At 50.5% G+C, this 25416-nt stretch overlaps 1 protein-coding gene across 3 annotated transcripts; it reads right to left on the bottom strand.

The window, feature by feature from the left end:
* Nucleotides 1–669: 669 nt before the first annotated feature.
* LOC104672709 (sialic acid-binding Ig-like lectin 8) lies at nucleotides 670–15077 on the bottom strand. Of its 3 annotated transcripts, XM_030942432.1 has the most exons (10): nucleotides 14950–15077; nucleotides 14230–14778; nucleotides 13757–14035; nucleotides 13480–13527; nucleotides 12240–12509; nucleotides 11471–11567; nucleotides 11006–11102; nucleotides 9296–9452; nucleotides 1016–1163; nucleotides 670–870 (listed from the first exon to the last, which is right to left on the bottom strand). In XM_030942432.1, the coding sequence occupies exons 1-10, from the start codon at nucleotides 14996–14998 to the stop codon at nucleotides 852–854; spliced, it is 1713 nt and encodes a 570-aa protein (XP_030798292.1). In that variant the 5' UTR covers nucleotides 14999–15077; the 3' UTR covers nucleotides 670–851. The 3 variants fall into 3 exon arrangements, with proteins under 3 accessions (XP_030798292.1, XP_030798293.1, XP_030798294.1); XM_030942433.1 differs by lacking the exons at nucleotides 670–870; nucleotides 1016–1163 and adding an exon at nucleotides 7381–8376 and having other exon boundaries at nucleotides 14950–15074; XM_030942434.1 differs by lacking the exons at nucleotides 670–870; nucleotides 1016–1163 and having other exon boundaries at nucleotides 8781–9452; nucleotides 14950–15074.
* Between the last annotated feature and the right edge of the window lie 10339 nt (nucleotides 15078–25416).

Genomic DNA, 25416 nt, shown 5'->3' on the forward strand with positions numbered 1-25416 from the left:
CCATGAGCCAGGCAGAAAACTGTGAGTCCTTACAGTGTGGGAAGGGGAGAGACTGACTCAGGGATGTGCACTCCCACTGGGGTGCCACACGGTCCAGGCCACAGGACGGGGGGGCCCTCACCCTGCTCAGCACTGGGGCTGATTTAGGGAGCGCTGGGGACTAGATAATGAGGAAAGAGAGAGACCCTCTCACATTGTTTTACATTGTTTTATACTCAGTACCTGTTTTAAGAAAAAAACAAGGAAGTAAAACCAAAGACAGGCAGCCCTGCGCCAGGCCCGAAACCAGGCCTAGGCCTGCCTGGCCTAAACCCAGTAGTTAAAAATCAACTCATAACTTAGAAACCCACGTTATTCATAGATTCCAGACATTGTATAGTAGAACATTGTAAAACTCCCTGCTCTGTTCTGTTTCTCTCTGACCACCAGTGCATGTGGTCCCTGTCACGTACCCCCTGCTTGCTCAAATCAATCACGACCCTTTCATGTAAAATCTTTAGTGTTGTGAGCCCTTAAAAGGGACAGAAATTGTGCACTCGGGGAGCTCGGATTTTAAGGCAGTAGCTTGCCAATGCTCCCAGATGAATAAAGCCCTTCCTTCTGCAACTCCGTGTCTGAGGGGTTTCGTCTGCGGCTTGTCCTGCTACAATAAGAAGCAGCCACACTGGGATGTGCTTGGCATGCACTCCCAGGCTCCAGCAGGGACAGAGGGAAGCCATTTCCGATGCTACCTCACAGGGGACCTTGCAGAAGCCAGTCAGCTGACTCAGGAGGCGGTCACGGGTTGAGAGAAGCTCCGGAGGGAGATTTGCAATATCATCTTGAGTGGGGAAAGGAGCCTTGCCCAAAATCTAAGATTCATAGGTGCTCCTGAGGGAGGAGAAAAATAGTTGAGAAAATTCATGATTGGAAAGATACAGAATCAACCTAAGTGCTCTTCAACCCGAAGGAAAGGCAACAAAAGAATACACATCCCTGAGTCAGTCTCTCCCTTTCCCACACTGCGGGGACTCACAGTTTTCTGCCTGGCTCATGGGGTAGGCTGCTGCCCACTGCTTCTTTAGAAAGGTCTGTGGTTTCTTCCAGTGTTCCTGCTAAGTTTCTGTGTTGCTCCCTGGTGCAGCTGCAGCGGAAGTAGATTAGACAGGCGGTTCGCAGTCTCCCTTAAAGAGAAACAAATTTGCTAAATAGACGGAGAGAACAAACCGCCGGACATCGCACAAACCGCATTCCGGGCTCGTGGTCAAAACACGCGGCAGGAAGGAGGTAGAAGCGAAGAAGGGAAATTCCCCAAATTCGTGCAAGTGCGGAAACCCATGCTGAGTTAGTGTCCTCGGGCTGATCTATGCTTATTATAATAGTGAAAACACACCCCCGCGTGGAGACTTAAGGTGCTAATGAGACAGCGAGGTATGCACTAGCGTGTACAGCCATTGCACATGCGGGCCTAAGAGACCACCCAGAACATGCTTAAGAGCAACACCGTCCCACCCCCGCATGAGTAGTCACGGAAGATTCCCCTAGAGGGAGTTTCCCCAGCGTCAGTCAGCGCCGTCTCATGTTTGAGCAGCCGCTCTGACCTGCTGTCAGAGTGCACTTTCACTTTGCCATTAACTCTCTTGCTTACTTTTACCTTGGACTCACTCTCAAGTTCTTTTTTTGAGGCAAAGTCAAGAACCTGAACTCGCCCACCAGCCATAGCAGGGGAGACCGCGTGTGCCGCGGTGCAGGCAACACTCATGCCGGGAATGGTCAGGATGACACCAGCTTGTTGGATTTTTTGTTGGCGTTTGTGTTTGTTTCTCTACTCACCACCCAAGTGATAAAATAGGATCCTTGGTGCAGAACTTAAATTATCCCAGAAAGCCAACAGTTCCCCGCCTTGGGGACTTGTCTTTAAATTGCCTGGTTTGTACGTTGCTGGCCGGACGCATGAAGAAGCAATCTGTGACAAATCTGAGGGTCTTCCTTTCAGCCCCCCTCCCACACTAAGAAAAGTCGGTGTTTCCCTCCCGGGAGCTGTTGTGAATTTCTCTTTATCTGGGAACTGGTTTGGTTTTGTTTTTAGTTGCTCTGTGCTCCCTCCCTCTGAATCAAAGCTTCTAGCACTGCCCCTGAAAACCACAAAGGGTCCTGCTTGAGGCGCCAACCCGGCCAAGAGAGCAAACCTGCAGGAGGTTTGGAAATGGACTCGGTCTCTGCAGAAGCGTGTGCACTATTAGTGGACGAACCGTGTCACAGCCAGAGGCATGAAGCTCATGTTGTAGGTGATCCAGGAGACGTGAGTTCCCAGAGATCGTTTGGCACATTCATGTGCACACTGTTGTCGGGGTTGGAATGTGTACTGAGCTTCCATGTGAGGCTTGTGATATGCATTTCCTGTTTATCAATAAAAAAATTATCGAAGTGGTTGAATCCTGGGAGTTGGCAAATGTGTACTGATCCAGTGCACTTGACTCTTCAACCCCTTCTTTCCATATCATTTTCATATGAAATCAGGCTTCAATGTGAGGCTCGTAATATGCATGTCCTGTTTATCAGTTAAAAACAAAAATTATCAAAGTGGTTAAATCCTGTGACTTGGCAAGTGTGTGAGAATCCAGTACACTTGACTCTTCAACCTCTTCTTTTAATGTCACTTTTATAGGAAATAAAAGTAACCAGTATGACAATTATCAAAAAATAAAAAATAAAATAAAAATTAGGCGAGGTCCTGAGTAGGAAAATCAAATGAAAAAGCAGAAGCAGGGCACCTGGAAACCTAAGGCTTTGCTGTGCTTTTCCGTATTTCACAATTTTCCCAACAGTGAGCTTTGATTTTTGTGTTTTTGTTTTCTTGCTTGTTTTATAACAAGGTCAAAATAATGTAAGCAAATATAAAAATAAATAAATAATAAACTAAAGGCAACATAAAGTTACAAAGATAAGGCTGGGCTACCAAGAGCTGCCCTCCCCAGAGCCCACCCCTGCTGGTCAGAGTCCACCCTGGGGAGGAAAGGCCACCCCGATGGCTCGGAGACGAGACCGGCAGCCTCTATGCCAGGAGACACAGGTCTGTGAGGGAGCAGAGGAGGCGGCTGTGTCTCTGGAGGGACCCCCTCCTCCTGGAGGACCCCAGGCAGCTCATAGACCTTTCAGACCTAGACGGAGCCTGTGGAGGGGGCTCATGGGTAAGAGACGCTGGATGAGCTTCCCAGGGCTGAGGGAAAGGCAGCTGGGACCAAAGGAGGGGAGGAGGCTGGGACCATCCCCATCCAGAGGCTCAGTCAGAAACTCCCAGAGCAGGGGTGGAGGAGAGGGCAGGGGTCAGGACCTTCAGCAGGACTTTATGAGCTCACACACTGGCACACCTCGCCCACAGACACAGCTCTGCACAGACCCAGAGATGTGTTACACTCACTCAGACACACACACACACACACAAACACACACACAGCAAGAGAGAACATGCATTTCTATCCATGTGCAGGAGCCAGGAACTTGGACCCCCACCCTCACCCTCTGCACTCACCTCTTGCTGGGTGGGTTGTGTTCTTGCTGAGTGATGTGGGACAAGTAACTTCACTTCTCTGAACCCTAATTTCTTCATCTGCATTTGGGGTTAAAATATCTGTCTTGCTTGGCTGTTAGGACAGTGAAATATATTACTATCTAGTATAGGGCCTGCCATGTAATAGGTGTGAAATGAATGATTGCTATTTTCCCCATTATTATTGTCACTGGTAATGAGGGCAGCAGTGCCAAGTCCTTTCTCAGCTTCACCCAGCCTCTTTCCCCCCACACAATGGCATCTGCCTCCAGTGCCCTCGGAAATCTTTAAAAGTGTGTTGATGTTGAGACTCTTGGTGCAGAGGTGAAGCCCCCAGACCATCTCCTCCAACTCCTAGGGTCCCACATTGGGAGGGATTGGGCTTGGACTTGATGAGAAGTTGGGCCCCTTCACCTCTCTCTATCCAGGACTCTCCTGTGTTTCTTTTTCTTTATTTCTTTTTTTTTTTTTTGAGACGGAGTCTCTCTCTGTTGCCCAGGCTGGAGTGTAATGACGGATCTCGGCTCACTGCAACCTCTGCCTCCTGGGTTCAAGAGATTTTCCTGCCTCAGCCTCCTGAGTAGCTGGGGTTACAGACACATGCCACCACGCCCGGCTAATTTTTGTAATTTTAGTAGAGACGAGATTTCACCATGTTGGTCAGGCTAGTCTCGAACTCCTGAACTTGTGATCCGCCGGTCTTGGCCTCCCAAAGTGCTGGGATTATAGGCGTCTCCTGTGTTTCTTAGGGACCTGAGATGTGACTTCTTCGCTGATTTCTCCCCATAGGGCAAATCGGGCCCCATATGTGTCCGCCTCAGACCGGAGGACAAGACCAGCGGGACAAGCAGGTGAGAAGAGGGTGATGGAGAAGAGCTGGGGTTCCCCATAGGGCCAGCGAGGCTGGAAAGGACCCAGGGTCTCTCTGGAGGGGACCGGCAAGAGAGGGGCCCAGCCCAGTCACACCGTGGTCTGGAGATGGGGACTCCTGGGGGAAGTCTATAGACCCCACGCGGGACCTGGGGATGACGTCATGGGCAGTGTGGCCATTGGGCGTTCCATGTGCCAATCAGAGCTGGCCAATGGGGCGGGCCACAAGCAGAGCCAGACGCTCATTCCCAGCGTCGTCTCCCTCAGCTCCTGCACTTCCAGCTTCTCAGATTCCTACCGCCTCAGCGGTGGAGTCCCCAGAGATGCTGTAAAGACGCCCATCTCAGCAATGCCGGGGACAGGGAAAAGGACCAACCTGTAAGTTCCTGACAATGAGGAATTCCTTAAATGGGCACTGCACACATTGAGCTTGTCTTCATTGTTAGAAACCACGCTGGGATGCCGGGCGCGGTGGCCCACGCCTGTAATCCCAGCACTTTGGGAGGCCGAGGCAGGCGGATCACGAGGTCGAGAGATCAAGACCAGCCTGACCAGCAAGGTGAAACCCCGTCTCTACTAAAAATACAAAAATTAGCTGGGGGTGGTGGCACAAGCCTGTATTCCCAGCTACTCGGGAGACTGAGGCAGGAAAATCGCTTGAACCCGGGAGGCAGAGGTTGCAGTGAGCCGAGATGGTGCCACTGCACTCCAGCCTGGCGACAGAGTGAGACTCCGTCTAAGAAAAAAAAAAAACCACGCTGGGGAAGGAGTTTCCTGATGCGGAAAATGCTGATAACGGGACCTTAGGTTAGAAACATGTAATGCAAAGCTGCATCTGACAGCAGCCAAGTGAGGAGTGTGGATTATTTGACAGGCAGATAGAAGATGTAAAGGATGCACATATGTTTTCCACAGTTTTATGTCTACACACACCCACAAAAATTGTGAAAACTTCAAATATTATCAGTGTTATCTCTGTTTTAATTTTATTTTTTATATTTTATTGAATGTTCCAAAGTATTTTTCTTACAATGTGCATTTTTTTTTTTTTTTGAGACGGAGTCTTGCTCTGTTGCCCAGGCTGGAGTGCAATGGTGTGATCTTGGTTTACTGCAACCCTCCCAGGTTCAAGCAGTTCTCCTGCCTCATTCCTCCCCAGTAGCTGGGATTACAGGTGCACACCACCACTCCTGGCTAATTTTTGTATTTTTAGTAGAGGTGGGGTTTCACCATGTTCGCCAGGCTGGTCTCAAACTCCTGACCTCATGATCTGCCTGCATCGGCCTTCCAAAGTGTTGAGGTTACAGGCATGAGCCACTGTGCCAGGTCAATTTTTATAATCGGGAAAAAAGAACAAGAAGTTAGAACAGTATGAAGTTAGTTCGGCGTTCATAATGCCACTTCTGGAACTTCTTCTCTGAGCTGCCTTCATGAATGTGCCCCAAATATCTCACCAAATCTATCCCTCATAATGAAAGTAGATAAAATAAAGGAAAGGGGGAGAGAAGGAAGATAGGGAGGGGAGGGAGGAAAAGGGTCTCCTCTCTGGCTGAAACCGAATCTGTGGAAGGGTGGACGGCCAGCCTAGCAGCTGCGGTGGTCACTGTCCCTAGGAACCACTCCGTATGTGACACCCTCCCCCTAGGACTGCGGAAAAGGAAGCAGTGAGTAAAAGTTCACAAGCAGTCAAGCTGGTGCCTGGTGCAAGGTGGGCACTGGGTGAGAGGCACCTCTGTTCCCCTAATTAAGGCACCCTTTGTGTCTTGGGGCAGCTGCCTGGATTCGACCTGGATCCTCCACTTGCTGGCCTGCGTGGTGCTGAGCAGCTCACCAGGGCTCGTCTGTGGCCTGGGTAGAGCCGGCCCTCTCGAGAGGCACTCTGAGGCCTGCGGAGAGAGGACAGGCCCAAGTCCCAGTGCACAGTAGGTGCCAGCAGGTGTGTTGGCTTCTTAGGGCTTCCCTATCAAATTCCCACAAATTTGGTGACTTAAAGCCACAGAAATTTATTCTTTGACGTTATGAAGGCCAAATGTCGCAAATCATGGTGTCATTGGGCTGTCTCCCTCGGAAAGCACTGGGAAGACTGTTTCTGGCCTTTTCTAGCTTCTGCGGGCTGTGGCAGCAAAACCCCAACCTCTGCCTCTACTGTCACGTGGCCTTCCTCTCTGTGTGTGTCTTGTGTTCAGTTTCCCTCATTGCATTACGACACCAGTCATGGCACTCAGGGCCCACCTCATGCAGTATGACCTCCTACTAGCTTGGCAACATCTGCAAAGACTATTTCCAAAGAAAGTCACAGACATAGATACTGGGGGTTAGGACTTGAGCATATCACTTTGCAGGACAAGATTCAACCCACGACAACCCCATTGTTAGGATGATGGGACCCTCTGATGTTTCCCGTGTCCATCTCCAGCCCCTCCCTCCTTCCCTTCTGAGCTGCTAGATGCCATCTCCACAGGACATCCTGGATATCCTCGAACGGCCAGCGTGGGAATCTGACCTCATTGTTCCCATCTCAGCCCTGCCCCAAATCCCAGAGAGAAATGGAAACACCTCAATACACTATCATACAAATATGTTCACAGCAGCTATATTGATAATCGCCACAACCAAAACAATATCAATGTATAGGAAAAAATAAGGGAATGAACTGTGATTTGCTCATACAATGCAATGGCATTCTACTCAGCAATAAAGAGAACAGATGCTGACACACACAACATGGATGAATCTCAAAACACGCAATGTGGCCAGGCGCGTGGCTCACGCCTGTAATCCCAGCAGTTTGGGAGGCCAAGGCGGGTGGATCATGAGGTCATGAGATCAAGACCATCCTGGCCAACATGGTGAGACCCCGTCTCTACTAAAAATACACAAATTAGCTGGGTGTGATGGTGTGCGCCTATAATTCCAGCTACTCAGGAGGCTGAGGCAGGAGAATCACTTGAACTGGGGAGGTGGAGGCTGCAGTGAGCCGAGATCATGCCACTGCACTCCAGCCTGGGTGACAGAGTGAGACTCTGTCTCAAACAACAACAACAACAACAACAACAACAACAACAACAAAAATGCAACACTGAGTGAAAAAAGACACAAGAATACATACTGGGTGATGCCAATTATAGGAAGTTCAAGGACATGGAAAATAACCTCTGGTGACAGGAATCAGAAAGTGGTGGCTCTCAGGGCTGGGGATTGACTGAGAAGGACACCAGGATCTTCCTGGAGTGAAGGAAAATTTCTCTATCCTTGATTGAGGAGCTTGTTACACAGGGGTGCATATTTGGCAAAACTCATGGAACAGCACACGTAAGAGCTGCGTGATTCAACTGAAAAGCTAACACTGTTTTTAAATTTCAAAGAACAATGTATTAACCTGTTTTCACACTGCTATTAAGAAATACCTGAGACTAAGTAATTTATAGATGAAAGAGATTTAATTGACTCACAATTCCACATGGCTGGGGAGGCCTCAGGAAACTTACAATCATGGCAGAAGGGGAACCAGGCACATCTTACATGGTGGCAGGCAAGAGAGAAGAGCAGGGGAAACCACCACTTATAAAACCATCAGATCTCGTGAAAACTCACTCACTGTCAGGAGAACAGCATGGGGGAACCACCCCCATGATCCTATTACCTCTCACCAGGTCTTTCCCCGAACACATGGAGATTATAATTCTGATCACAATTCTAGATAAGATTTGGGTGGAGACACAGCCAAACCATATCAAACAAACAATCTGCAATTAAAAAAATATTTTTAAAATTGGGGGTAAACAAAATAAGTACAAACCCACCATACAGGTTGGGCAGGGGGTTCCGGCCTTCATCTCCTCAGTGCATCTGTCTTGTTCCTGAGACTCTAGGCCATTGCTGCTCCCTCTTTTGTAAAAGTCAATGCCCTCAAGGAATTTATTTCCTGAAAACTTACTGCCAAGGTGTGCCTGGTCTGCCAATTGCTTGACTCAGTGCTAGAGGAGAGAAGAGACCTCAGAATTGGACAAGCTTTAAATTCCAGCCCTGCCCTGAGTAGCCGAGTGGCCTTGAGACGGACCCAGTGAGGTTTCCACACCCAGATACACCATGGAACCATCAAGTCACAATGATTAGCACACCCATCTGCGCAAATATTTATCTATTTTTGTGAGACCATTTAAAATCTTCTTTTAGCTCCTTGCAAATATTCAATGCAACCTGGGTATGGTGGCTCATGCCTGCAATCCCAGCACTTTGGGAGGCCAGGACAGGCAGATCACTTGAGGTCAGGAGTTTGAGACCAGCCTGGCCCACATATAGTGAAACCCCATCTCTACTAAAAAATACAAAAATTAGCTGGGCATGGTGTCACACGCCTGTAGTCCCAGTTACTTGGGAAGCTGAGTCAGGAGAATTGTTCGAACCCAGGAGGTGGAGGTTGCAGTGAGCAGAGATCGAACCACTGCACTCCAGCCTGGGCAACAGAGCGAAACTCCATCTCTCAAAGAAAAAAAAATTCAATGCATGATTCTGTCATTTGAGAGAACATGGATGAACCTAGGGGATGTTTTGTATTAAATCAGCCAGGCACAGACAGGCAAGTACCACACGACCTCATCTCTATGTGGAATCTAAAATAGTCAACCTTAGAGATGTAGAGAGGAGAATGGTGGGTAGCAGAAGCTAGGGGCAGGGATGGGTCCTGGGTAGCCGGAGAAAGGGGAGACGTTGGTCCAAATTTGGTTAGACAGGAGGAGGGAGCCCTGGTGACCTACTGCATACTGCGGGGCTCTAGAGGGCTCTTGTTCTATGAGAATCTGCCTCTGACTTCTTTGCTGGAGGGGTTGTGATTCCTCAAACAGGCCCGAGTCTCTGCAGTTTCTCACTTGTGAATCTTGATCTCCGAGTACTCACTGTCAGTGGCCTCTTGTCCCTGCGGGTCCTGACGCTTCACTTTATGGAAGCTGAGGGTTGCATAATGGAGCTCTCCTTCCTCCCCTGATGAGTGGGCAACAGCTGGGGGAGGCTTCTTTGGAGGACTGCCCTCTGTCCGGGATTCAGTCAGGGGTCCCTGAACAGAGAGAGAGAAGGGAGTCAGAGCAGAGCAGTGGGGTCAGGATGAGGCAGGGAGAGTCCAGGGAGGAGGCCCAGGAGATCCGTCCTCCATTCATCCCACCTGCATTTTTGTTGAAGTCTCTTTCACGCTTTCCTCCAATATTTAACATTTACTGAGCACCTATTTGGTGCTTACCAATTTCATTAACTTCCCACAACAACCCCATAGCAAGATATTATTATTATCTCCATTTTATAAATATGAAAACTGAGGTAGAAACAGGAAGCACTGCGCCCAAACTCCCTGTTGGACCAGAACCCAATCCAGTCTGTTCCTTCTGACCCCAAAGCTTGGAGTCCTGCTGAGTCCCCCATGTGTGAGACCCTGAGCCAGTGCTGGATAAACTGTGATGTACATGGTAGCTGTGGGCCCTGACCTCCTGCAGCTCACTGTTTTTTTGTTTGTTTGTTTTTGTTTTTTGTTTTTTTGAGACAGAGTCTGGCTCTGTTGCCAAGGCTGGAGTGCAGTGGTGCAATCCCAGCTCACTGCACCCTCCACCTCCTGGGCTCAAGTGATCATTCCATCTCAGCCCCCCAAGTAGCTGGGACTACAGGAACTCATCACCATGCCTGGTTAAGTTTTGCATTTTTTTGTAGAGATGGGACCTCATTATGTTGCCCAGGCTGATAGCAAACTCCTGGGCTCAAGCGATCCACCTGCCTTGGCCTCCCAAAGTGGCAGCTCAGTCTTTAATTGAGGGAGGTGGCAACAAATGACTGTTAAAAGAAATGAGTATCAGCTTGGGTTCGGTGGCTCACCCCCCTAATCCTAACACTTTGGGAGGCTGAGGAGGACGGATCACAAGGTCAGGAGTTCGAGACCAGCCTGACCAACATGGTGAAACCCTGTCTCTAATAAAAATACAAAAATTAGCCTGGCGTGCGTGGTGCGTGCCTGTAATCCCAGCTACTTGGGAGACTGAGGCAGGAGAATTGCTTGTACCCAGGAGGCAGAGGTTGCAGTGAGCCAAGGTAACAGAGCAAGATTCTACCTTGAGAAAAAAATAAAAATAAGAAATGAATATCTACATGTAAATTATGACGCAATGGGCAAAAAGAGGGTAAATGAGATAGAATTACAGGGCCTTGATTGAGACATAATGCCTGCCCTGGGGAAGCTCACAGGTTAGTGATGTAAGGAGGACAAGCCAGTCAAAGAAATCAGGTCCCCCAATAGGAAAAATAATGAGAGGGGTCAGGATGGCTGGGGCTGCGAAGAAGAGATGCCAGCTATTCTTGGGGAGGAAAAATGGAGAAGAGATGGTGATTCGGGGCTATAGAGAAGAAAGGGAGGACAGAGAGGAGATAACTCCTACTCAGTGCTTGGCCTGGGGAAAATTAGGGGTAGGGACTGCCATGCTGTCAGCAAGATGGGGAGAAGCCGGCTTGTGGGAAGGAGGAGGAGAAGAGGAAGTGACTTTGGCCATACCAAAGAGCGCAACCCTGGGGGCCATCCTGTGGGAGGTGTCCAGGCTGGATGCTGGGTGTGGAGACGTCCACATCACTCACCTGAGAGGCCGAGCCCCTGACGGCCTTCGCACCTTCCATCCCCCTATCCCCTACGCCAGCTGCTGGCCTTGCCGATTTCTTCCTGCAGGACCTCACTCTGAGTGAAGAGACCAGAGAGCCTTTCAGTGTGGTCAGATCGGGGTGCAGTGGGCAGACCAACCCTTGTCCTGTATTTCCTGTTGGGGGCTTGAGGGGTGACTGAGATGGGATGAGGGTGGTGCAGTTGCAGAGACCCCAACGGTGAAAACAGAGGCTTCTGCCTCCTGGATGGTGGGGCCCGAGGTTGCCACAGATGTGGAGCCCCACAAACAAGGGTGCTCATGAAGTGCTCACCGTGCACCCGTGAGCTCGTTCTTGCCCCAAGCTCTTGACCCATCTAGGTCCTTCCAGTTCTGGCTTTAGGGATTCTGTTTCTGGCCTGCCCTGCCCCAGGGTTCTCCCACCGTCCCCAGGGTCAATGCTCACATGATGAAGATGATGCAGAAGGACAGGAAGGCCAGGGTTGTGGCTCCAGCTCCCCCGACTGCTGCCAGTGTCACTTCTGATACAGGTCTTGCAGTGCCTGCAGATGGACTGGAGTTGCTTTGGGGATTTCTATCACGGAGAACTGGGTCTCTTCCCCTCCCACTCTCTGTAGGGCCCTATACGTCCATTCCCCTCTTCTTCCCAGACACAGAACAGGAATGGGAGGGAGGAAGGGAGACTACTTCTGAGGCCAGTGAGGCATGAGAGTGCTGGATGCAGCTTGTCTTGCCTTTATTTAAAATTTTGATATTGCGTTCTTGTGGAATTATTTCGCAGTCATCAATTCCACAAAATCTTGATATTGTGTTCTTGTGGAATTATTTTTATTTTTATTTTCAAAAGATCATGGCACTACAATATTACTTGCTTTCTGAGTTAGATTTTTCTTTGGCTTCTTAAATTTGGTGCCAAGGCAAGTGCCTCACGTGTCTCATCCTAGTCTAAGCACTGCAAAGCAAGGCGCTTGTCCCCCCAGACACACCCGTCCAGGTCCCAGCTCCTCCCCTCCAAGACCCACTCCTCCCCTCTCCCCACCCGACCCCCCTTTCCTGGCAGGGAGAGGACAGTGATGCTCTGGGTTGCAAGGAAGTTCCAGGCCTCACAGCTGAGCACAGACCAGAGCTGAGCTCCCCCTTGAAGCGCGGGGCAGTGGGTGGCCCATGAGGGTGGGGCAGGTGTCTTCTCCTCCTTCAGCCCCTCCCTTACCCACCTGTGACCTCGTTCTGCAGGGAGAGGCTCAGGGAAATGTGCTGGGAGCCCAGAGGGTTCTGAGCTTGGCAAGTGAATTCCCCTTCATCCTTCACATGCACTCGCAGCAGCTCCAGCAGCCCAGGGTTCCAGGGCTGTGAGGGGCACAGGGTCAGGCTCCCTCGGGTCCAGCTCAGCCTGGCAGGGGGATTGCTGTCGACAGCACAGACCAGGCGCAGAGACTGCCCCTCCAGGACTGAAAGAGATGAGCCATTTCCCAGGGCTGTGGATGCTTCAGAGAAAGAGACAGAGCGTCAGAGAGACAAATGGATCCAGAGAAAGAGGAAGGACACAGAAGGAGACTGGTGAGAGGAACTGACACACAGACATAGACTGAAGCGCTGGAAAGCGCACACTTTCACGGCTCAGTGTTGGGAATGTAAACTTGTCCACTTTTAATTGAGAACAACTTCACTGCATCTTTCAAAATTAGAAAGAACATACGACACTAGTATATTTTGCTTATAGAAATTTATCCCATACACTTAGATATTCCTGTGGAAGTAGATACAAGACTATCCACTGCACAGTGTCTGTGGAAGATCATTTTCCTCAAGGGATGCCACAAAGTCAGAGTCCATCTGTGCAGCGAAGTCACACATGGTCCTAGAGGAGAGGGCGGACAGTGTCACTACGATGGCAAACCACCTGAGATCCTCCAGGTGCACAAACCAAGCCTCAGGGCAGCCTGGACGGACACTGGTCAATTCCGTGGAGGGGGATGGGCATCGGAGGACAGACTGCTGTGCATTTTGAATTTCTGCCCATGTGACTGTATCACCTGTGCAGAAGTACTTAGATCGAAACTACTGGGAAAATAGAAAGATCAGACAAAGGAAGTATTCAGGAGACACCTGACAAGAAACTTGAAAGTCTGGTCCCAAAATAAAAGTGAACAAAAGCCAAAAAAACAAAACAAAACAAAGCAAAAAAACAAACAGGAGTCTGGTCCTGTGAATGTCACCCTGTCTTTGCTGTAGGGCCGAGGAGGGGGTGTGTAGAGGAGTCTGAGGGGAGCAGGGACAGGATGAGGACAGGGGCTCAGGTAGCCACGCGGGCTGGAGATGTGGGCTCTTGTGCCCTGGGCTCACACACAATGGCAGCTGTGTTTCCCAAAGTGAGTCCAGGATGAGGAGAGACCCAGCCCCATCCTGAACTGAAGGCCCTGCTCCCCGAGCCCCAGGGAGGGGGTTCTGTCCTACCTGTGTCATCTCCTTGGAAGACAGTCACGGTCAAGTTCCTGGGAGGGTCTGGGACAGAAAGACATGAAGACCCACATTGCTGTAAGGGCTGGAAACATTGGCCCTGTCTCCCCAGGAGCTGTATATACAGGGAAAATGGAGCCGACATTCTCCTGACCCCACTCCCAGCTCAGATTCTGGGACCCAGAACCCAGTGTCCAGGCTTGAACCCCATCCCCTGCCCTCAGGAACACCTCCCAACTCACGAAGGACCCGGGTATCTTGGTCCAGCACTCACAGGACACATGGAGTTGGACGGTCCTGGTCATGGTCACACCCGTCCCAGGCAAGGTCACCTGACAGGTGAGGCTGGTGCCGTGGTCCTGGGGCTTTGGGATAAGGGTGAGCACTGAGAAGCGGGCAGTAGTGGGGCCCAGGGAGGACACGGAGGTCCCAATCCAGGAGATCATGGGGGGCATCCTCTGTTCACAGGCCCAGGGCACAGAGCAGGTCAGGTTCCTGGGGTGGCCAGACTCTAGGGTCCCTTGGATGAGGATGTTAGGCCTCTGGGTCAAGGCTGGTGAAGACGGAGACACAGGATCAGGAGGAGGTATTTCAGCTGCAGCCCTGGGGGAAGCTCAGGCTCTGGTCCAGCTCCTCCCTGGAGCCTGACTTGCTTCAATCCCAACCCCCTCCCAGGCCCCATCCCAGCCCTGCCTTTCAGTCCCCCATGACCTTCCCCTGTGGCCTGTCCAGGAGCCCGTGCCTTACCTGTCACTAACACAGACAGCTGCTTAGCCTTGTAATTCAAGTGTGACGTGTAACTCCATTTCATGCGTCCTCTCTCTAGCCGAAAGAAATACGACCCCCTGTCCTTCTTCGTGGCGTCGTTGATGCTCAGGGAGCAGTCATTGCTCCATCGGTCCCCAAGGAGTTGGAATCGGCCCTGGGTCTCCGCCCGTACCTCTGTGTCTGGGTTGTTTGTGGCCACTGGAGCATCTTGGTATGGTCTGTCTCCTGCCCGGAACCAGTAGCCGTGAACTGGGTCAGAGTAAGTCCAGTCATCCTGGGGGTAGGAGAAGGAGCAGGGCACATGGACACACAGGCCCTCCTGCACCGTCACCAGTTCCTGCACTTGAAGCAAGTAACCATCCCCATATTTTCTGTCTCCCTCCACCCTCTCCCTCCCCCAGAGCAGGGGCAGCAGCAGGAGCAGCAGCAGCAGCATGTCTGGGCTTGGAGGTGCCAGGGCCACCAGGGAACGTCTGTTTCTCAGGGTTCTTCTCTCAGGAACTGAGGGCTTAAGACTTAGGGGAAGTCCTGCAGGAGGTTGGGGGTGAGGTCAGAACAGTGACCTCCCCAGAGGAGGAACTTCACACACAGACACTGTCAGGGCTGGGTCAGTCCTGGGAGATCCACCGTCCACCACCCCATGTCCACTCCTGGGGACCCTGAGGCCAGAGAGGGTGAGAGACTCACCCCGATTCTCACCCCATGCAGGGTCCACCCTCCTTCTTGCATCCCGGACTTGCCCTTCCATTTGGGTAACATTTTCTGCAAGGTGAAATTGGGTCCCATCTGGCCAGACCTCTGAATCACCCTGTGGCTCTCACTGTTTGTGGAGGTCATACCATCCAAAGGTGGAACTCAGGGCCATGCGAGACCGGGGTGCAGGTGAGGTGAGCAGGCCGCCTCTCCTCCCTCTTTCAGCAGCAACGAAGTGGGCACCCCCTCTCTGCACAGCGAGGTCAACACAGAAGAGCCAGACACTGTTCCCAAGGAGTCACTGTGCAGAGGGGAGACATTGAGGCTCATGAAGTCTGAGGTCCCCAGGATGGGAGCTTCAGTGGGGGGGCACAGGTAGGGTGGGGTCATTCTCCCCTAGGTCAGGGATTCAGTCTCAGGAGGACTGAGCAGAGCAGAGGGACACGCGGCTGCGGAGGTGAGGATCCTGCATGTTGATACACGCCAAGGACAGGGAGGGGCAAGCCTGGCTCGCAGGAGGCCTGGGAAACTGAGGCTGTAACTGTTGTACTGTGGGATTTGGAAGGGAGAAATGTCAGAAGGGAAAGGGTCAATGTGAAAAGGGCGCACACTTCTCCATTTGTTGCAGCTATCTGGGTATCAGAATGGGTTTCTTCACCACCCATATCTTACTCAGTCACACCTCCCCTGGTTACTCCACAGCAGGCGGGGTCTGCCGGCCCTGGGGCTTTGCTCCTGCAGGCTGTGCTCCCAGGGGTCCAGGGGAACAGGAGTTATGGAACCAGGACACCAGCCCTGGGGTATGCACCGTCAGCGATGGGCAGGATTTCATGAGAGAAGAAATATGTACTGAATTCAACAGATTATTATTATTATTCTTATTTTGAGACAGAGTCTATCTTTGTCACTAGGCTGGAGTGATCCCGGCTCACTGCAACCTCTGACTCCCTAGTTCAAGTGATTCTCCTGCCTCAGCTTCCTGAGTAGCTAGGATTACAGGCATATGCCACCATGTCTAATTTTTGTATTTTTAGTAGAGCCAGGGTTTCACCATGTTGGCCAGGATGGTCTTGATCTCCTGACCTAGTGATCTGCCCACCTTGGCCTCCCAAAGTGCTGGGATTACAGGCATGAGCCACAGTGGGAAGGCATCCAGTTCTTTCTTTGCTGGGAGGTTTATTACTGATTCAATCTTGTTGCACGTCATAGATATGCTCAGGTTTTCTGTTTCTTCCTGTTTCAATCTTAGCAGATTCTGTATGTCCAGGAATTTATCGGTTTCTTCTAGGTCTTCAAATATATTGGCATTAGTTCATACATTCTTTCATGATCTTTTGTATTTCTGTGATATCCAGTGTGATATCTTTTTCATTTATGATTTGTCTTCCCTCTTTTTTTTCCTAGTTATGGCTTGTTGGTTTTATCTTTTAAAAAATATTCTTTCTTTTTTTTTTCTGAGAGAGTTTCGCTTTTGTTGCCCAGGCTAAAGTGCAGTGGTGCAGTCTTGGCTCACCGCAACCTCTGCCTCCTGGGTTCAAGCAATTCTCCTGCCTCAGTCTCCTGAGTAGCTGGGATTGCAGGCACGCGCCACCATGCCCGGCTAATTTTGTATTTTTAGTAAAGGTGGGGTTTCTCCAAGTTGGTCAGGCTGGTCTTGAACTCTGACCTCAGGTGATCGACCCGCCTCAGCCTCCCAAAGTGCTGGGATTACAGGCGCGAGCCACCGCGCCCGGACCTATTATTTCTTTTTTTCTACTAATTTTGGATTTGCTTTGTTCTTGCTTTTCTAGTTTCTTGAGATGCATTGTTGTTTATTTGAACTCTTTCTAGTTTTTCATGTAAACATTTATTGCTACAAACTTACCTCTTATACTTCATTTTCTCTGTCCTATAGCTTTTGGTATGTTGTGTTTCTATTTTCATTTGTTCAATGAATTTTTCAATTTCATTTTTAGCTTTGTCCTTCACCCTTTGGTTGTTCAGAAGCATGTTGTTTATTTATTTATTTATTTTTGAGACGGAGTCTCGCTCTGTTGCCCAGGCTGGAGTGCAGTGGCCGGATCTCAGCTCACTGCAAGCTCCGCCTCCCGGGTTCACGCCATTCTCCTGCCTCAGCCTCCCGAGTAGCTGGGACTACAGGCGCCCGCCACCTCACCCGGCTAGTTTTTTTTGTATTTTTTAGTAGAGACGGGGTTTCACCCTGTTAGCCACGATGGTCTCGATCTCCCGACCTTGTGATCCGCCCATCTCGGCCTCCCAAAGTGCTGGGATTACAGGCTTGAGCCACCGCGCCCGGCCCATGTTGTTTAATTTTAATATTTTTTTAGTTTCTAATGTTCCTCTTGTTACTGGTTTTGAGTTGTATTCAACTATAGTCAGGTAAGATACTTGACATTTTGGTAAATGGTGCTCTGTTATTGGGTACATATACATTTAACATATTCACCGCTTAAAGTGGTAGAAGCCAGATACATAGAGTAAATATTGTGTGAGTCCATTTATATGAAGCTCCAGAATAGAAAAAACCGGATAGTGATGGGAATCATATAAGTGATTGCTGCAAGTGAAACACTGACTGGGACAGAAAAATAAGAAAACTTGGAGGGATGAAAAAAAGATTCCCTATCTTGATTGAGGACATAGTTACAGGGTGTTTACATTTGCCAAAACTAATTTAACTGTATGCTTACAGTGGGTGCTTTTTATTATATGTAAGGTATGTCTCCATTAAGTTTATATTAACACTGTAGTAGATGTGAAAAATGCAATATAATAGTGATGAATAGTAATGACTTCGGGTTGATTTGGGCGCGCTCTCTCCATGAAAGCCGCTTTATTTTCTCACACTTTACCCACTGCACACTTTCGAAACACTTCTTGCTACTCAACAATATTTTCGTGGCCGCCCCACTAGGATACAGGCTCCCCGCAGGCAGAGTTTTTGCCGTTTTCTTCTCACCGCTGTTTCCCCCACGGCCTTTGGCTGCGCCCTGCTCGCTGCTTTCAGGCAGCCCTGCCCATCTCTCACCTCCCGGCTCACCTGTCCCACCTGCCCGCGGATCCTCACCCTCTCCCCTGGGCTCCCAAAGCCCCGTGCTCCCCGCTGGCTCAGCCCGGACCCCGCCAGGCTGTGCCCGCCTCTGTCTCCCCTGACCTTGGCGGGTGCCGCTCCAGGCTCCGCCTCACCCAGCCCAGACGCCCAGGCGGCTCTGCCCCATAGATGGGAGGCAATTGTGCAGGGTACAGGGGCAGCGAGGGGCTGCGGCTGAGAACCCTGCCCCGTCCTGGGGAGGGAGGGTGAGTGTGGGTGGAGGGGGCAGCCCTGCAGATGTCGGAGGCGGGGCGGGAGCAGCACAGGTTTCCTCTGGTGAGGAGCCCTCCCCTTCCCTTTTCTCCTTCCATCCTCTGAGCATGTTACAGACGGGCCCAGACCCCTGTGGGACTCTGCACCCACCGCGGGCCACACCGGGCTGTGCTCACAGAAACACATCGAATCCTCTCGACCACTCCATGCACTCGCTTGCCAGGTTTGCCTTGAGAAAGGAGCACAGACCCAGTGGCTTCAACAACGCCGTTGTTTTCCCACCCTCCTGGAGGTTGGAAGTCTGAGACCAAGCTGTGGTCGCCACCGTTGCTTCCTTCTGAGGCCTCTCCGTGGCTTGCCGGTGGAATCTTCTCCCTGTGTCCCACGTGGTCTTTCTCCTGCGTGTTCCCCTCCCCTCCCCTGCTCTGTTGCCCAGGCTGGAGTGCAGTGGCACAATCTTGGCTCACGGAAGCCCCTGTCTCCTGGGTACAAGCAATTCTTCCACCTCAGCATCCGGAGTGGGATTACAGGCCCACGCCACCACGTCTGGCTAATTTTTGTATTTTTAGTAGAGATGGGATTTTACCATGCTGGCCAAGCTGATCTCCAACTCCTCACCCCAAGTCTTCTGCCTGCCTCGGCCTCCCGAAGTGCTGGGATTACAGGCCTGAGCCACCACGCTCTGCCCCAATCACCCCTTCTAATAGACACAACTCATGTAGGATGAGAGGCTACCCTAACGAATTCATTTTAACTTAGTCACCTTTTTATAAGTCCCTGTCTCTAAATATGGTCGCATTCTGAGGTGCTGGGGGTTAGGACTTCAGCATAGGAATTTGTGGGGGACACAGTTCATCCCTGACACCCCCATAAGTGTGGACACCCGACGATGCACAGAGTGGGTAAGCCCCTTCCCAAGACAACACCGTGGGTTTCACAGAGCCCAGCTCAAGCCAGCAGCCATCCAGCTACAGAGCCTGTGCTCCTGACCTCTCTCTGCGAGGCCTCACATGAGGAAGCCCCAGAGCAATGTGGACCACCAGGAGCTCCTTGCTGGGGACAGGACTCCGAGTGACCCCTGAGGATGGTTAGGGCCAGACATGTGGAGGCTCAGGGCCTGCCCAGGGACACAGAGCACGCTGGCCACGCCTGAGTCTGCAGAGAACATCGCCTCCTCGAGCTGGGCTCTCCCTCAGGTTGAGGGGTGGGTGCTGTGATCCCTCCAGGGGACAGGTGAGGAGACTGAGACTTGGAGGGAAAGGGCCCAGAACCCTCACACTCCAGAGCCAGGGCCTCTCCCAGAATCTTGGGCTCAGCCTTGCTCCCCATGCTGGGCTCGCAGGGCCTGGGCTGTGCAGTCACCACCAGGGATGCTGGGATGCTCGGCAGGGGGCACTGAGAAGGTTAGGAAGGTGGGGGACCACCTGTGGGGTCACATGCTCACAGCACCTCAGAGTCCTTGTCCCGTCCACTCTGCCCGTGCGTACCTGAGACAGCACCTTCTAGGTGCACAGAGCCCTCGGGATTCCACAAGCCCTGCCTGTGTCTCCAGCATCATGCCCCTTACTAACAGGAGCTGGGGTGGCCCAGGGCTCCTTTGCCCCCACTTTCATTAGGGAACTTCCCAAGGAAGGAGACAGTCTGTCACACTCTCCCCTTTGCCTCCACCCCCCTGAAAGGAGGAGATGCTCCCGGTGTGGTTGTTGTGCTGGTTCATTAAACATCACCTCCCCCGCCTCAGAGGACCGCTCCCCATCTCTCGTGCCTCTTGGTTCCTCTGCCAGCCCCTCCTGAGTCCCAGCCCTGGCAGGACTGACCCTCCCGATCACCTAGAAACTGTAATGGCCAGACAGTGCCTGCTTCCCTGGTGTGGACAGTGCTGCGGGAGGGAAAGGCTGTGGGCAGAGAGCCTGCGGCTGTGGGTCAGGGCCTCCCTGCTATGCATGACCCAACACTGAAGACCCATCTGGAAAGTAGAATTGGCCACTCTCCAAGAGCCCTGACAGCTCTGGCAGCGTTGGGGCCAAGGTCCTCTTTTAGGTTTCAACATAGAAATTTGGGAGACACACAAACACACAAACATTGTGACCACAGCACTTACCATTCTGGACGCTGGTGTCCTCATCTTCAAATTGGGGAAGTGGAGTTCCAGGGCCTCTCACGTCTTCTGGGTCATAAGCTGGTCTTAAGTACCCGTTTTACAGATTAGATTCTTTATAGCTTTCACCTGTCTCTCTTTTCCACGTTTCTCCTTTTCTTTGCCACTTAGGGACCATGGAAAACACCTGTGCCGTGGCTCAGCCCTTCTGACTATTGAGGGGCTGCAGCTGTCTCTACTGGGCGAGGATAGGAGGCGCAGGAGGGGGGGTGTGGCTGCAGGATGAGACCAGCTGCAAATACAAGCATTGGTGATGAGGATGTGAGTCAGCTGTGCTCACCCAAGCCCTGCACCTTCCCTTCTCAATTATCACAGCCAAATGAGCTACTCCAGGTTATGAGTCACGAGAGGAAGATAGGAGATGGGCAGATCCATGAAGCTGAGTGGAAGAAAGTAGAGTATGATTTTCTGTGTATACAAAGTCTTCAGAAAAACGTGCAAAAGCTTAGTAAATGCAGACTGCTCAGATAATAAAACTACATAGAAAACCATTGAGGCAATTAGCACTAAAGTGAGGCTAGGGGATCCTTTGGGAGGGAGTGGGGTGTGTCCAATAGGAAGGAGAGACAAGGACGGGCGCGGTGGCTCAAGCCTGTAATCCCAGCACTTTAGGAGGCCGAGACGGGCGGATCACGAGGTCAGGAGATCGAGACCATCCTGGCTAACACGGTGAAACTCTGTCTCTACTAAAAAATACAAAAAACTAGCTGGGCGAGGTGGCGGGCGCCTGTAGTCCCAGCTACACGGGAGGCTGAGGCAGGAGAATGGCGTAAACCTGGGAGGCGGAGCTTGCAGTGAGCTGAGATCCGGCCACTGCACTCCAGTCTGGGCGACAGAGCAAGACTCCGTCTCAAAAGAAAAAAAAAAAAAAAAAAAGGAAGAAGAGACAAATGAACAGTGCTGGGGACTTTTTCAATGTGCCATTTCTAGGAGGGTGCTCATTGCATGCAAATCACTGAAGTCTTCTTTGGGAGTTCTTTTTATCTATATTTCTTATATTTACCCCCCAAAAAATGTTTCAAGAAAATTGACCTGAGTCTAAGGAAGATCCGTCTCCCAGGATCCCCCTCAACTTCTTCCCAGCCCCCAGCCACACAGTTTAAAATAATCTGTTGAGGCCGGGCACTGTGGCTTACGCCTGTAATCCCAGTACTTTGGGAGGCTGAGGCGGGTCGATCACCTGAGGTCAGAGTTCAAGACCAGCCTGACCAACTTGGAGAAACCCCACCTCTACTAAAAATACAAAATTAGCTGGGCATGGTGGCGCGTGCCTGCAATCCCAGCTACTCGGGAGACTGAGGCAGGAGAATTGCTTGAACCCAGGAGGCAGAGGTTGCGGTGAGCCAAGACTGCACCACTGCACTTTAGCCTGGGCAACAAAAGCGAAACTCCGTCTCGGAAAAAAAAAAAAAAAGAAATAATATATTTTTTAAAATAATATATTTTAAAATATATTTCCTGAGCAAAAAGAACAAAGCTGGAGGCATCACATGATCAAAATATATTACAGAGCTGTAGCAAGCCAAACGCATGGTACTGGCATAAAAACCAATACATAGACAAATGGAACAGAATAGAGAACCATAAATTAATTCATGTTTTATAACAATCACTGCTAACTGATTGTTACAAAAATGCCAAGAACACTCATTAGGAAAAGGATAGTTTGTTCAATATGGTGCTGGGAAAAGTACCCGTATGCAAAAGAATGCAACTACATCTCCACCTTTCGCCCTATATACAAATCAACTCATAATGGATCAAATAGCTAAATTAAAGAACCCAAACTCTAAAACTACTGTAAGAGAACACAAGGGAAATGCTTCAGGTCATCTGTCTAGGAAAATATTTTTATAAATAAGACCTCAAAAGCATAGATAACAAAAGCAAAAATAAACAAATGACATTCCATCAAACTAAAACACTTCTGCACAGCAAAGGAATCAATTAACAGAGTGAAAAGGCAACCTACGAAATGGGAGAAAATATTTGCAAACTATTCATCTGTCAGGGGATTAATATCCAGACTATACAAGGAACTCAAACACCTCAACTGCCAAAACCCCCCTACAAACAATCCAGTAACAGCTGCATGTTGAACGGTGCCCTCCTATCTGATCTATCTCCTAGGGAGACACTAGTTGTTGGGTTTTGTGGAACCTCTTGGACAGGAAGAGAGGATTTCCTTCAGTTGGAGGTGGGGAGGAGATAAGGGTAAGCATTTCCTCCTACTCCTCCTAGAAGCCAAAGGCACACAGAAGGGACAGGGCTTGTGTCCTTCTTGTTCCCCTGCTCAGCCAGGCCTCCAGGACATCAAGTGTCCTCAGCTCCAGCTGTCCTGTCCCCAGTAGACCCCCAGGAACCCGGGCATCCTGACCCAGCACTCATAGGAGACATTGAGCTGGATGGTTCCCTCTGCAGTCACACCAGCTCTGGGAAACTTTACCTGACAAGTCAGGTTGGTGCCATGGTCCTGGAGCCTTGGGGTGATTGTGAACACCAAGGAATGGTTGGTCCTGGGGCTCAGAGAAGTGGGGGCAGCTGATATCCAGGAGATGATAAGTGGGTATCTCCTGCTTATAGGTCCAGCACACAGATCAGGTCAGGTTTCAGAGGCGGCTGGACTCTACGGTCTCCAGGATGATAATGTTGGGTATATGAGTCAGGGTTAGTGAGGAGATGGGGGGCATGCAGGATCAAAAGGGTAGGTCCAAGGTGAAGCCCTGGGGAAAGCTCAGGCTCTGTTCTAGCTCCTCCCCCAGACCTCCACATGCTTTAAGCCCAACTCCCTCCCAGGACAGGGGCCCCATCCCAGCCCTGCCCTGCCTTGCAGCCCCTTTGACTCTCCCCTATGGTCAATCCTGAAGCTGGTTTCTTACTGGTCACACACAAAGAGAACTTGGGAGACTTTAAGCTGTATTTGGTACTTCCTTTCTCCACCTGAAAGAAATAGGAACCATTGTTTACCTCCTTCTGGCATCTGTGATACTCTGGGAGCAGTTGTTCCTCTGAGGATTCCTGAAGAGGCAGAATAGGCCCAGGGTCTCCTCCTTCACTTTTCCATTTGTCTTGTTTGCGGCCTCTCAAGTGCCCCAGAATTCTTTGCCTCCTTCCCGGAACCAGTAGTCATGAACAGAGTTATTTGTGTAGAGGGTGGAGATAGGAGAACGAGGAAGGCATGAGGGTGCATAGACACTCTTGCGGACTCCTGCACTTCTAGCTGGAAAACTGCATCCTGAGCCAGGACTCCAGTGGAGAAATGAGGGTCAGCTCAATTCAGCCCCAGAGTCCCTCTCTCCATGGCCCACTCACCTACCCACAGCAGGTGCAGCAGTATCTCCTAGGCAGAGGGTTCCTGGACTCCCTATGTAATGAGAGAAGGGGAAGGGAGTGGAGGGGAAGGTTTGAGGGCCCACTGGAGGCTGAGGAGAAGCAGGAGGACTTGGCGGTTCACAGAAGAAAAACCTCAGACCTACATGTGGTCAGAGCTCATCCCCTCTGCTGACCCCAGAGACCTTCCCAGAGGGGAGCAAATAAGGAGCAGAGATCATATATTTCCTCTCATCTGAGAGCTTCCTTCCACCACCAGAGCCTGGACTAGGACCTCTGGGGACATCTGAGGCATGGGACACCCATGAGGGTTTAAGGTCATCCCACCCTGAGGTGTTTTTTTGTGCACCACTGTTTATACCTGGGAACTGGTCACTCCTTGTCTGGTCCCAGAGAGTCACAGCCTCATCTAGAGTCATGAGGAAGTCAGTCCTGCAGGATGGAGGATTCTGCAGGGTCTGTGGTAGTGTCTGGGGCAGTGAAAAGAAGAGTCCCGGGTGCAGTGTGGGTGGTAGCCACTCACTCATTCATACATTCATTCATTCACCAAACACACAGTGAGCATCTGTGTGTCAGTGGGGCTGGAGAAAAGATGCCAGGGACCTGGTTCCTACCCTTGAGATGGTCCCCACCTATAGCCTCATGTCCTCACCACACACGCAAACACTGGATTTAGAGCTGTGGACGTTGGTGAATTTGCCATATGTCATGATAGAATTCTAGGTTTTTGTTTTTGACGTGGAGTTTTGCTCTGTCAACAAGGCTGAGGTGCAGTGGCGCAATCTTGGCTCACTGCAACCTCTGCCTCCTGGGTTCAAGCGATTCTTCTGCCTCAGCCTCCTGAGTAGCTGGGGTTACAGGCGTGCACCACTACACCTGACTACTTTTTGTATTTTTTTTTAGTAGAGACGGAGTTTTACCATGTTGGTCAGGCTGGTCTCGAACTCCTGACCTCATGATCCACCCACCTCAGCCTCCCAAAGTGCTGTTACCACAAGCATGAGCCATCTTGCCTGGCCAATACTAGGTATTTTTAAAAAACATGAGTACTGAACTGAATTTTTTCCCTGACAGCTAGTACGCTGATTTACAAAATTTGAATGACATCTTCAGAATAAGAACCATGCAGGATCTTCTTGTAAACCAAAAGGAAGGGTACATATTCTATGAACTTCAGTGTAGAAGAAACTCCTTTTCCGTGGATGTTGCCATTCTGTATAGTGTGGACAGAAGCGATTTATTTAAGGTTCTCTCCGTAGAGATCAGCATTTCCTTTCATGTAAAAATATGCTGCTCACAGTTAAATGAGGCTCATAAGACATAATATTTTCAGACAACATGTGTGGAATATAGAGACAAAATTAAAATTTTAGGTTCCAGTTTTCATGTTTATAGCTATTTGTGTTTTTCTTTCCTTTTTTCTTTTTTTTTTTTTAAGACGAAGTTTCGCTCTTGTTGCCCAGGCTGGAGTGCAATGGCGCGACCTCAGCTCACCACAACCTCTGTATCCCAGGTTCAAGTGATTCTTCTGCCTCAGCCTCCAGAGTAGCTGGGATTATAGGCATGCACCACCACGCCTGGCTAATTTTGTATTTTTAGTAGAGATGTGGTTTCTTCATATTGGTCAGGCTGGTCTCGAACTCTTGACCTCAGGTGATCTGCCCGCCTCGGCCTCCCAAAG

Source organism: Rhinopithecus roxellana, chromosome 12 (assembly GCF_007565055.1).
Source record: "Rhinopithecus roxellana isolate Shanxi Qingling chromosome 12, ASM756505v1, whole genome shotgun sequence".
Lineage (NCBI taxonomy): Eukaryota > Metazoa > Chordata > Mammalia > Primates > Cercopithecidae > Rhinopithecus > Rhinopithecus roxellana.

Coding starts and splice junctions, on each gene's coding strand:
- LOC104672709 (XM_030942432.1), bottom strand. CDS start 14,998: ATGGAAGGGCAAGTCCGGGATGCAAGAAGGAGGGTGGACCCTGCATGG. Junction 14,779..14,949: donor GAGGGTGGACCCTGCATGGG/GTGAGAATCGGG, acceptor AACCTCCTGCAG/GACTTCCCCTAAGTCTTAAG. Junction 11,568..12,239: donor CCTGCAGAACGAGGTCACAG/GTGGGTAAGGGA, acceptor GTCCATCTGCAG/GCACTGCAAGACCTGTATCA.